Genomic DNA, 13,569 nt, shown 5'->3' with positions numbered 1-13,569 from the left:
CAATGGTCTGACAGGAGATTGATGATACACCCCACTCCCACCCGATTATGAACCCTGTAATCCTGAAACTGAGATCACCAGCCTCCCAAACCCTCCTACGATTCAGTAATAGTTATTACATTCACCATAGTGTATAACCATCATAACATCCAGATACTTTTAACTTGTCTTAAATCACTGAGTAAAATCTATAGTTTAGTTAGTTACTAGTCACTATAAGGTTGATATGAGTCAGAATCAACCTGATTACGGTGGGATGAGTAGGATATTAGACTTTACAGTTCATTTTAATGAAGATGCTTTGGTGGTTCTGTCAGGTAAACATTCAACTACAAATCACAAGGTTAGCAGCTGAAACTCGCTGTACACCCTTGGGGAGAAAGATGACGTATGTGCTCCCATTTGCAAAGCCTATGAGTCACTATAATCAACTCCATGGCAGTGGGGGTTCACTTCAATGGGAAATACTCCAAAATAAAATAATATCTGATGTTTGCTGTTTCCTATATATTTTTACAAGGCAAATAAGGTACTTTGCAATTCTATTGAAATATTCGTTTTATTCATGAATGACAGTTGAATTACTAAATGTTTTTTGGAATTACTAATTTCTATGTCTCTATATTTATCAATCTATGACCATAGTGATGTGTTTTGTTTTTTGTGTTTTTAATAGTGAACTAGCTTTGTGTCCCTAGATTAAGCCCTACATGGCTATTTTATTTCAGTGTGGGTGAGATTCAATGTTTTATTTAGTATTTAACTTTTCTTTTCATGTACTTCCCTAATCTGATTTTAGTTTCAGGTTTTTATCTTTCATATTAAAAAGCTCTAAAACAGTGGAGAACAAATGTTTTGAGAATGATGAGGGCAATGTACAAATGAGTTTTACACAATTGATGTATGTATGGATTATGATGAGTTGCATGAGCCCCTAATAAAATTTTTTAAAATATAGCTCTACAACATGTAAATTATCTGTTTACAAATTTAGTAAACTGTGTCCACAGAATTGATTAGGCAAGGTTAGGTTATTCTTCATGTTAACCGTGTAAATTAAACATAGTGCACATACAGACTTCAGTATGCTAAGGAGTCCTGGCAGTATACTGGGTTACCAGCGGGGCTGCTACACCCACAGGAGCAATTCTATTCTTTCTTATAGGGTTGCCATGACTGGGAATGAGCTCCATGGCAGTAAATTTGGTTTAGAGATTTTTTATATATATGCAATAAATGTACAACTCACTGGATTTTCAAGAACTGAACACATCTTAATAAACAGCACCCTAATCACAAAACAAGAAGCCAAGAGCCCCTTCAATGTCTTCCATCCAGGCAGTACCCATCTTCCCATGGGTAGCTACTATTCTTATTTCTAATAGGATATAGATTCATTTTCCCTATAAATGGGAATCATATAAGTATACTCATATTTTATGTTCTTATTGTGCTTTTGGTCATGTTGCTAGTAGCTATAGATTATTAATAGATATATATTGTTTTTGTTGTTAGGTGCCATTGAGTTGGTTCTGACCCATAGTAACCCTATGCACAACAGAACCAAACTCTGTAGTCCTGCACCATCCTCACAATTGTTCCTATGCCTGAGCTCACTGTTACAGCCACTGTATCAATTCATGTTCTGGAGGATCCACCTCTTTTTAGCTGCCCTCCTCTTTACCAAGCATGATGTCTTTCTCTAGGGATTGGTCGCTCCAGACAGTATGTTCAAAACATGTACGATGAAGTCTTGCCATCCTTGTCTCTAAAGAATATTCTGGCCTTACTTCTTCCAAGACAGATGTTTGTCCTTTCAGCAGGTCGTAGTACTTTCAATATTCTTGTCCAGCACAATTCAAATGCATTGATTCTTCTTAAATCTTCCTTATTCGATGCCCAACTTTCACATGTTTATGAGGTAATAAAAAATACCATGCCTCCGATCAGACACACCTCTACCCTCAAAGTAACTACCCTGCTTTTCAGCACTCAACCTTCCTAATGCTGCAACCCTTCAATACAGTACCTCATGTCGTGGTGACCCCCAACCATAAAACTTATTTTCGTTGCTACTTCATAACTGTAATCTTGCTGTTATGAATTGGGCGACCCCTGTGAAAGGTTCATTCAACCCCCAAAGGGGTCGCGACACACGGGTTGAGAACTGCTGACTTAATGGAACATGTCTTTTGATCTGATTCCTGCTTCCATGAGTACAGCTTGTGGATCCAAGCAAGAAAAAATCCTTGACAACTTGAAACTTTTCTCCATTTATCATGATTTAACCAATTGGTGCAATGGTGAAGACTTGGTCTTCCTTTCATTGAGTTCTAATCCACACTGAAGGCTACGCTCCTGGATCTTCACCAGCAAGTGCTTCTATTCCTGCTCACTTTCAACAAGCAATGTGTGTCATCTGCATACCATAGGCTGTTAATCAGCCTTCTTACAATCTTGATGCCACACTTTTCTTCATATAATCCAGATCTCTGATGATTTGCTCAACTTGCAGATTGAACAATTATGGTAAGATAAAACCCTAACACAGCCCTTCTGGTTTTAAACTATTCAGTCTTCCCCTGTTCTGTCAGCACAACTGCTCCGTGATCTATGTACAAGTTCTACAGGCGCACAACGAATGAAGAATTCTGGAAGTCCCGTTTTTCGCAGTTTGATATGCACAGTTTGATATGGTCCACACAGTTGAATGCCTTGGTATAGTCAATAAAACACAAGTAAACATCTTTCTCTTCTTCTCTGCTTTGGACCAAGATCCATCTGACATCAGAAATTATATCCTTTGTTCCATATCCTCTTGTGAATCTGGCCAGAACTGTCAATGTACAACTGTCAATGTACTGCTGCAACCATTGGATGATTTTCAGAAAAATTTTACTTGCATGTGATTATCAATCTATAATAGTTTGAGCATTCTGTTGGGTCACCTTTCTTTAGAATGGGCACAAATACGGTTCTCTTACAGTCAGTTGGCAAAGTAACTGTCTTCCAAGTTTCCTGGCACAGAGAATGCTTCCAGTGCTTCATCAGTCTGTTGAAACATTTCAGCAGATATTCCATCAATTCCTGGGGCCTTGTTTTGAACCAATGCATTCAATGAATTTCAACCTCTTGCCTCAGCACTTGCTCCTATGCTACCCTTATGAAATGGTGAACTGTCTACTTGTTCACTTTTGTACAGCAACTGTGTGTTCTATCTTGTAATATTTTCTGCATCATTCAGTATTTTGCTCCGAGAATTTTTCGATCTTGCAACTCAAATCCTTAATTTTTTTCTTTAGTATTTTTTCAGTTTAAGACCTGCTGGATGTGTTTGTCCCTTTTGATTTCTAATTTGGGGTCTTTGCACATTTCAGTATCTGGCTTTTGTCTTCTCCAGCTGCCCTTTGAAATTTTCTGTTTAGCTCTTTGACATCATTTCTTCCACTTGCTTTCTGTACTCTATGATTACGTTTCTGAGTCTGTTCTGATATCCATGTTGATCTTTTTGCTTTCCTGTTGAATTAATGATCTTTTTTTCCCTTCATGAATGACAGTCTTGATGTCCTCCCACAACCCATTTAGTCCTGTTATTAGGGTTCAATGCATCAACTCTGTTCTTGAAATGTTCTCAAAATTCAGGTGGGATGCACTTAAGGTTGTTGTATTTTGTCTTTTGTGAACTTGTTCAAATTTTCTTCAGTGTTCTTAAGTTACTTATGAGCAACTGATGATCTATTAGCTACGGATATTGAGCTGTTAAGTGATTTGTGAGCAATTGATGATCTATTAGCTATGGATATTGGGCTGTTTCAATTTGATTTCTGTGGATTCCATCTGGAGAAGTCCATGCATTTAGTTGCCCTTTGTGTTGTCAAGAAAAAAGTATTTGCTATGAACAAGTCTTGGTTTTACAAAATTTTATCACGTGATCTCCAGCTTTTTTAAATAATCGTTTTATTGGGGGCTCGTACAACTCTTATCACAATCGATGCATACATAGTGTGTCAAGCACATTTGTACATTTGTTGCCATCATCATTCTCAAAACATTTGCTTTCTACTTGAGCCCTTGGTATCAGCTTATCTTTTCCCTTTCCTCCCCGCCACCGCCATCATGAACCCTTGATAATTTATAAATTATTATTTTGTCATGTCTTACACTGTCCAACGTCTCCCTTCACCCACTTTTCTGTTGTCCATGTCACAGGGAGGAGGTTATATGTAGATTTCTATCCCGTTTTCCAAAAACTGTTCTTTACTCTTCGTTTACAACTTGTACATTCTAATCATCAATAATTACCAATGCACCTGGATAACATGTTTGATCAATTTCCTACAGAACTTGTTGGTAGAATCCTTCAATGACTTCACTAGCTTTTGTAGTTACTGCATAAGGTAGTTTATTGTGCCAACTTGGCCGATAAACATATGTGGGGTTAATTGAAGGGTAGAGGGATAAATGGCTCCAGAAGCCTCGCCTTTCTAGTTCTCGGGTCCCTTGCTTTCTGATGGTCGGACCAGGGTGCAGCTGCCTTAGGCAGTTCCCTGATTTAGCTGGCAAGGCTCACTTCCTGCAAGACATCCCTGAGAAGCTACATGGACCTAGCCCGATGCAGCCCTGGGTGCTGGAGCAGCCGTGTGGAGACTCCTGCCAGTGCTGAGATGCTTATACATTCACTGACTCGGCTTTCCCTCTAGTCAGCATCATTGCATCTGTTTTGTGGGATGGAAGAGGACTCTGTGGATTGGTGTTGAACATATGGCTTAATGGGTTAATGGATGGACTTGTGGGCGTGGGCAGCACTGGGTTGGGGTGTTTTCTTGATGTGCACTTAACCTTTATATAAAACTCACTGTTCTATATGAGTTTCTGTGGATTTGTTCCTCTGACGTACCCAGACTAATACAGTGCGTAAATCTGAATAATATTTGTACTGATTGGATTTCCTTGAAGCAGATATATAATCCTATCACAGACAGCATGTTACTTCATGAATTTGCAATGTCCTTTTTGACAATGAATGCTTCACCATTCCTTTTTTAATTTTCATCTTTCTCAACTTCCAGGAATTTATTTATTATCATTCTTTTCAGCAATTACAACTTAGAAAACAAATTCTGAGGGAAATATTTCTCCCTATTGATTTTTTTCAATAGTGGACACTATTCCTCAATTGAGTCTTTCCCAGCAGAGTAAATCACGTGATTTCCTGATTCAAAATGTCCAATACCAGGTTTATTTCAGCCCATTAATGCATAGGAAAGCCACTGTTGTGTATTCCGTTTCTATTTTTAAACACTTTCATTAGGACACAATCCCCTTACCAAACAATTCAGTAGTTCTGATTTTCCTCGAGTCACACTTTGCACATTCCAAGTTCTGAGCATGAAAAGATTTTGGCAGCTGTTTCTCCTTAAGTCGCACCCATCAGCAAATGAAGATTGTTTAAGCTCCTCTCCCCTAAGGCTTTACCAGATTCATGGCACCACGGTCAACTCCACTCTGAGAAGTCAGTTCCTCTAAAGTCATGTTTCGAGTGTCCTCGGACCCAAGGGACCCATCCTCTGGCACTATTTCCAACAATGTTCTTTTTCCAATTACTAGGCCTTCAGTATTTGAAAACTCTTCGAAGCTCTGCCCAAGATTTCCAATGGCCCTTCCTCCCATGTGGGAAGCCCAGTCTTTCTTCATTGTCTGTTCTTAGTCTGGAAGCTCCGCTGAAACCTGCTCACTTTGGGTGACCCTGCTAGCATTTAAGTTATCAGTGACATAGCTCCAGTATCATAACAACACACAAGCCACCACAGTACGACAAACTGACAGTCTCTCTCCTTTGCCCACGGATATACAGTATTCCACTACATGACCGTATTATAAAGGTGTGTGTCTATTTATATCCACCCATGTAGGAGGGCTGAAAAAAGAGGAAGACCTTTGGTGAGATGGACTGACACAGTGGCTTCAACAATGGACTCAAACATAGCAACAACTGTGAGGGTAGCACAGGATCAAGCAATGTTCCACTTTATTCTACCCAAGGTCACTATGAATCAGAACTGACTTGATGGTACCTCATAAAAACAGTGCATATATATATGCACTATGTTTCTACTTTTGCTAAAAAAAATAATCAAGAAGAAATTGAAGTACTTGCTGATGAAAATCAAAGACTGCAGCCCTAAGTATTTAATACAATTCAGTGTAAAGAAAACCCAAATCACCACAACTTGACCAACAGACCTCAAGATAAAGGGAGGAATTTTGAGTTGGAAGGATTTCATCTTGCTTGGCTCCACAATGAATGCTTAGGGATGCACAGTTGGGAAGAAAGCAATGTGCTGCATTGAGAAAACCTACTGCAGAAGGCCTTCTTAGGGTGCTGAAGAGCAAAGATGAAGCTGGGAGAGCTAAGAAGCGCCTGGCTCAAGCCATGGTATTTTCAATGGCCTCGTACGCATGTGAGCATTGGATAACAAATAAGGACCACAGAAAAAATGGATACATTTGAGGATGCTAACGAAGAATATTGAAAGTACCGGAAACTACAAGAATAAGAAACAAATTTGTCTTGCAAGAAGTATGACTAGAAGGTTCTTTGAAAAAACATGATGGGACTTTGCTTCACATACTTGTTATCAAGAGAGACCAACCCCTTAAGAAGGACATCATGCTTGGAGGGGAGGGACAGCAAGAGAGAGGAAGACCTGTGAGGAGGACTGACATAGTGGCTGCAATAACAGACTCAAACAGAACAAAAAGAACTGGGCAGTATTTAGACTTTACAGGGGGTCACTATGAGTTGGGTCATACTGGCACTGAACACTCAGTGGCACCAACAACAAAAGTGTTCACACTGAAGTTTATAGCTCTTGGTTATTTTGCTTGATGGCTGAGTATGAAGACTTTTTATTTCTGTTTTTACACAAAATCTAGGTCTTCTCCTTCCTGGATTTGGTCAAAATTCAATTATAAGTAGAAAGCATCTTTGTGGTAAATTATTAGGGATTATGTATAGTAAGTAACCTAAGTTCATTTTAAAGTTATTTTCTATTTTTACTTCCTTTGATTTGTTTTGATGGGTTTCAGAGCCATCAAGAAAAGCAGCTGCTGAGGAGAAAGCAACAGGACCGACTTTCCCAGAGGGACTGGGAGGAGGCGGGGGGGAAAGGGAACGGTGAGCAAACAATGCCATAGGCCGGGAACAACTAAGGAATTAATTTCAACAACAAAGACGTAGAGATCCTGGGGATGTTGGAGCAGTAACAATCTAGCTGAAAGGAATTACTAAGAGGCAGAAGGTGAGCGTGATGTTGGGGTAGAAGGAAGGTGAAACAGGAATGACCTAGGAAGCAAAGATATGGATAGAGGTATAAACATAGGTGTGTACTTATGTTAATACATTAATTCATAAAAATAGTGGTATTGGCCCATGTACATATATTTATATGGCAATACACTGAGATTGTGGATGGACTTCAGGCCTCTGCTCATGGCCTCCCCTCAATGTAAGAATAGTTTGTTCTATTCAACTGGCATTCCATGATGCTCACCCTCACAACAGGATCACTGAAGACAAAGCGGGTACATAAACAAATGTGGTGAAGAAAGCTGATGGTGCCCAGCTATAAAAAGATATAGCATCTGGGGTATTAAAGGCTTGAAGTTAAACAAGCAGTCATCTAGCAGAGGACACCAGCCTGTGAGATCATGAGGTGTCACCGGGGACCGGGCAACAGGATCAGACCAAAACAAACAAACCATATTGTTGAGAATGAGGGGAGGTCGGAGAAGAGATCCAAAGCCCATCTGTAGACAATGGAACATCCCCTCACAGGTCACAGGGAAGGAATGAGTCAATCAGGGTGCAGTATAGCACCAAGGAACCACACAATACTACTCTGGTTCTTGAGGCTTCCTCACCATCACCACCCCTGCAATTATGACCCTAGTAATGCCTTTCACTGCATTCTAGACTCAACACATGCACAGGTAGAGATAAGACGTAAGAGCTCACACATGGAATCCAGGAACAGAAATGAGAGTAGTGATACCAGGAGGGCAGGAGAGAAGTGGGGGGATAAAGGGAAGAAGGGAAACTGATCATGATGACCACATATAACCGACCCACTACCCCAGGGGACAAACAATAGAAACTGTAGTGGTCAGTGTAAGATATGAAAATAATAATCATTTATCAAGGGGCCATTCGGGGAAGGGGAGCTAACACCAAGGGCAATCTGCTTTGCAAAAAGTCACAAAACCAAAAAATCACAGCCTCTCATTCATTTCTCACACACAGCAACCTCATAGGACAGAGTAGAATTGCTCCTTTGGGTTTCTAAAAGCTTTAAACCTTTACAAGAGTAAACAGTGTTAATGTTCTTCTGTGGAGCAAATGCTGGGTTCGAATGGCTTTCCTTGCTTACAGATAGCAGCTGCCCCTCTCCTCAGCCAAAGAATTTTAAAACACACTTCTATTAATACTAAAATACCTACTAGTCTTTATATTTGGGAAACAAATAGAATCAGAAAGGGCAGATGCAGTGCTTTAGGGAGGGATGGAGTAAGTTTTCCCAGATTCTCAAAGAACAGCCCTTGCTACACTGAAAAAAAATGAGCATTACATATTGTGATGAATAGCTAACGTCATATATCCCTATTACAAGGTCAGGAGCCAAAATAGTGCGGAAACTAAAACATCTTTACAGATCCAAAGGAAATATTCCAGTGACAGGCTGGCAAAAAAAAAATGTCCTGGTAACACTACCACCTCTATCACATTCAGGCGAAGAAATAAACGGGGGTGTAGAGGGGAGGGGCAGTTCCTACCTTTTGCTTAACACATACCTGATGATGAAGTAGGAGTCCTATTAAAAGTGTCTCCATTTGCTCCAGAAGGAAACCTATCCTGTAACAAGGAAGAAGACTCAATTTTACTTGGAATAATAAGTATGTGTCATCAGTTCCACAAATACTAAGAAAATAATAGCATGGCATTATTTGGAACAAAACAACGGTAGATTTGGACCACTGGATGGTTCTTTAAATATTCGAAGACACATTCTCCCACTGTGTGTATACAGTATTCATAGACTGCTTAAAATGGCATCGCCAAACTACAGCCATAGGCAAAATCTACTTGGCCATCATTTTTATAAACAACATTTTATTGAAACACAATTGAGTTCAATACTTATTTAGTGGTTGTGTTTGGCTGCTTTAGCACAACAGTAAAGTTGGTGAAAGAAACTTTACAGCTTGAATATCTAATGTATTTACTGCATATACTCGTTTATAAGCTGAGTTTTCAAGCACATTTTAATGACGTTTTTGTGGTAAAATTAGGTGCCTCGGCTGATACTTGAGTATATGCGGTACTATCTGGCCCTTTATAGTTTGCTGATTCACAACTTAAAAGTTTGGTCACTTAAGTCACTTAACTACATGAGGAGGGCTTCAGAAAGTTCACGGGAGGAAAAATTCCATTATCTTTTACTTCCACTATCCTATCAACTTTTTGAAGGTGACTTAATCTTAAAAGCATAATTTAACATTATTGTTGTCTGCTTTGGAGTTTATTCTGATGACTAATGAGTGGGCAGAACTGCCTCCGTTTTAAAGGCTATAATCTTTACAGATGTAGACTGTCGCCTATTTCTCCCTCAGAGTGGCTAGCGGATTCAAACTACTGGCCTTTCTGTGAGCAGCCAAGTGCACCCCAACCTACACTTGGTCAGTAGGTTCTATTCATAGGACAGAGAAGACATGTTGCTTAGGTTTTGAGACTATAATCTTTGTGGGAGCAGACCACCTCATCTTTCTTCCACAGACTGGGTGGTGGGTTTAAACTGCCCATATTGCAACCTAAAATTTACTCACTGCTTCTGAATCAAAAACTACTATTAGATACATTAAAGCTGACCCAGCATGCAATAAATTATGCTTGCCAATATGTAGTTTGCAAAGTTCAAAGTTTGTACATTTCAATATTTTATAATACTGCACAAAGTATGCCACAGAACATTAATGGGTAGCATAGTTTCTACAGTAAAGATACAAAATTTATTTTGAAAACTTCTAATGTGTTTCTGTATAGTGAAACGAATACATCTACATTTTTAAAAATAATTCACCCAACAAATAAAATTAACTTATTAATAACTTATTTATACACACACATTCTGCCACTGCATAAATTCAATCAAATGGTATTTTGAGTTATGTTGTAGTGTCAGAATACTCATGTTAAACTCAACCAAAATTGTCACAATATTAAAGATTGCCTCTGATACTTTCAAATACTGACTATCCCAATACTTCAGTATCAAAACCAAAACCACAATAAAACCTATCACTACTAAAGTGCAGGTATTACTTTTTTTAATTAATAAATCTTTTTATTGGGGCTCATACAGCTCTTTTCACAATCTGTACATACATCAATTGAGCAAAGCACCCTTATACATTCGTTGCACTCGTCATTCTCATAATTCACCTTCCACTTGGGTTCCTGGAATCAGCTCAGTTTCCCTTTTTTTCTCCCCTCCCCGCTCTCCCCCTGGTCCCTTGATAGTTTATAAATAATTATTGTATCTTATCTTACACTCCCCAGCGTCTCCCCTCACCCACCTCCCCATTGCCCATCTCCCAGATAGGAGGTTACACATAGATCTCCAAGATGGGTTCTCCCTTTCTACACCCCCTTCCCTCCTGGTGTCGCCACTCCTACCGCGGGTGTTGAGGGGTTCGTGTGTCCTAGATTCCCTGTGTTTCCAGATCCCTACTGCACCGCTGTATATCCTCTGGTATAACCAGGTCCCCAAAGTAGAAATGGGGTCATGATAATTGGGAGGGGAGGAAGCGTTCAGGAACTAGAAGAAGGTTTTGAGTTTCATTGTTGCTACACTGAACCCTGAGTGACGCATCTCCTCCCCACTACCCCTCTGAAAGGGATGTCCAGCTGTCTACAGATGGGCATTGGGTCCCCACCACGCACTCCCCCTCATTCACGGTGATGTGATTCTCAGCACCACCCCACCTTTGTTGTTTGAGACCTGGTCTCCTCTGCCCTTCACGATCACCTATGTTGGTGTGCTGCTTCCGTGTGGGCTTGGTTGCTTCTGGGCTAGATGGCCGCTTGTTTGCTTTCAAGCCTTTAAGTCCCCAGACGCTATATCTCTCAGTAGCCGGGCACCATCAGCCTTCTTCACCACACTTGCTTATGCACACTTTTGACTTCAGCGATTATTGAGGAAGGTGATCACACAATGATTGTTTTTGTTCCTTGGTGTCTGCTACATGGTCTATTCAACACCTTGTATTCACTTAGGCCGTGTGCTTCTTCTCTGTGGGCTTTGTTGCTTCTGAGCTAGATGGCCGCTTGTTTGCCTTCAAGCCTTTAAGACCCCAAACGCTATAGTTTTGATAGCCGGGCACCATCAGCTTTCTTCACCACGTTTGCTTACACACACGTCTGTCATCAGTGATCATGTTGGGAAGGTCGGTATCATGCACTGACCGTTTAGCAGGGTGAGGTGCTATTGTATTGGGGGAGTGCGTGTATTACTTTTATAGGAGTATGATCACTGGAGTAACACAATTCAACAAAGTTTGTTATAAATGATTAGGGCTAAGAATGTACAGATGTGCTTTATACAATTGATGTATGTATATGTATGGATTGTGATAAGAGTTGTATGAGCCCCTAATAAAATGTTTAAAAAAAAGTTTGTTATAAAACCAATAGTTTAACGCCAAATTAATCCTAGAATTTTTAGAGTATCTCTGGATTAATAACAACTTGAATTTTTCCTTCACTTCAGATTCTAATGGTGTCCTTTATTATCATTAATCTATGCCTTTAAGGAGACCTAGTCATACAATGGGTTAAACCTTAGGCGGCAAACTGCTAAGATTGGCTGTTGAAAGTGACTAGCCACCCCAAAGGGGAATGATGAGGTTGTCTGCTACCATAGAGATTCACAGTCTTGGAAACACTAAGGGAAAATTCTACTCTGTCCTAATTAATATTATGGCAGTGGATATGTTAATCCACTTATGTTCTCTCAGGTAGCTTCCTCTACTGAGGGCAAAACCCTCAGGGTTGAGCTCTGAAATTCCAGTGCATGACAGTAAGAATTTAATAATGAAAATGTATCTAAAACTTATGGCCTCCTACTCCACTGACTGAATTAGAGTGATCACAATAAATTTCTTTTATTTATTGTAGTGAAGCAGAAGGGAATATAAAAAGGTAAGTATCTTCAGGTAATACTTAATTTCTGAAAGTCCTTCCAAAAAATGCAAAATAACTTTAAGAACCATTTTTATACAGCTCCTTCTGTTGCACATGGGCCACTGCTCCCTCCACTCTCTATATCCCATTCTTCCCTTGTTGCTGAGTGCTGTGGGATTGATGCTGACTCCTAGCCACCCAATGGGACAGAGAACTGCTGCTCCACAGGATTGCAAGTGTTTTCCTTAAGGAGCAGCTGCATGGGTTTGAACTGGCCACATTTTGGTCAGCATCAGAGTGCTTAACATTGCACCACCAGGGCTATCCACATCTCTGTACCAAAAACGCTTTTGAAAAAAATAAATTAAATAATAAAGTTACTACTGTGATGTTTCATTCTACCAGATTTCCCAGCTGCACTTGAAATGGCAATTTCTCGGCTCTTTACATTCTTCTCTTGACACACAGGCCCCTGGGTTTTCTGCTTCTTCAATATCCTTTGCATGCATAGCTCCTCCTCAACTGGACCTCTAAAGGTTAGGAGTGCCCAGGGCTCACGGCTCGGCCTTCTATGTGTACGATGCTCTTTCCTCCACCTAGCAAAACCCAATGTTTTATACTCCAGTCATGTGCAGGTAATATCCAAATTTATATAACATACCATGACCCCTCTCTCTTCGAAGCAAGGAAGTCATATACTCTACTGATTGGCATTCTTATATGTCTGTCTTCATAAACAATTTTAATATAGCAAATTTATAACTACTATTCCCCTTCCAAACCTGTTCATCTTCCATAGTACCCATGTCAGTAAATGGCACCATCGCTCATCTAGTTAATTAAAATGTTTAAATCCAGCCATCAGTTTTACTCCTCTACCTTACTCATTTTCCAGTCCATCAAGTCCTATCAACTTCCAATCCAAATCACAGCTACTCCCACCCACAACTATTCCTGCTCTTCCCTTGCCCCTTTACCTGACTTCTTTTTCTACCATTCTTGTCCTACATTTTACTGCTCTTGAGTCATACTGGCTGTAGGAGGTTGAAAAAAAGTCACTCAAAGATAGCTACTCCTAAATATATGTTACCTTATTTGTAGAAAGGCTCACTGCATATAGATTTAACGATTTTTAAATGAGATGATTTTTAAATGCCTCACAAGTATTATAATAAGACAAAGGAAAAAGAAATTACAGACCGAGAGACAGAGAGAAAATAAAACTATGTAAAAAGAGTGCAGAGAGGTGGCAGCCACAGGCTAAGGAATGCCAACAGAATCTGGAAGAGGCAAAGATTCTCTTTTCCCCAACAGACTCCAGAAATATGCGG

At 39.9% G+C, this 13,569-nt stretch overlaps 1 protein-coding gene across 1 annotated transcript in view; it reads right to left on the bottom strand.

Moving 5' to 3' along the window:
* DDX4 (DEAD-box helicase 4) overlaps positions 1 to 13,569 on the bottom strand; it is a 55,489-nt gene that overhangs the window by 34,875 nt on the left and 7,045 nt on the right. Inside the window, exon 3 of the mRNA XM_075543021.1 lies at positions 8,851 to 8,911. Coding sequence (XP_075399136.1) covers positions 8,851 to 8,911 — 61 coding nt within the window. The remainder of the gene's footprint in view (positions 1 to 8,850; positions 8,912 to 13,569) is intronic.

The sequence above is a fragment of the Tenrec ecaudatus genome, chromosome 2 (assembly GCF_050624435.1).
Source record: "Tenrec ecaudatus isolate mTenEca1 chromosome 2, mTenEca1.hap1, whole genome shotgun sequence".
Lineage (NCBI taxonomy): Eukaryota > Metazoa > Chordata > Mammalia > Afrosoricida > Tenrecidae > Tenrec > Tenrec ecaudatus.
The sequence above is the reverse complement of the archived record's forward strand: the minus strand, read 5'-3'. Positions and strand labels throughout refer to the sequence as shown.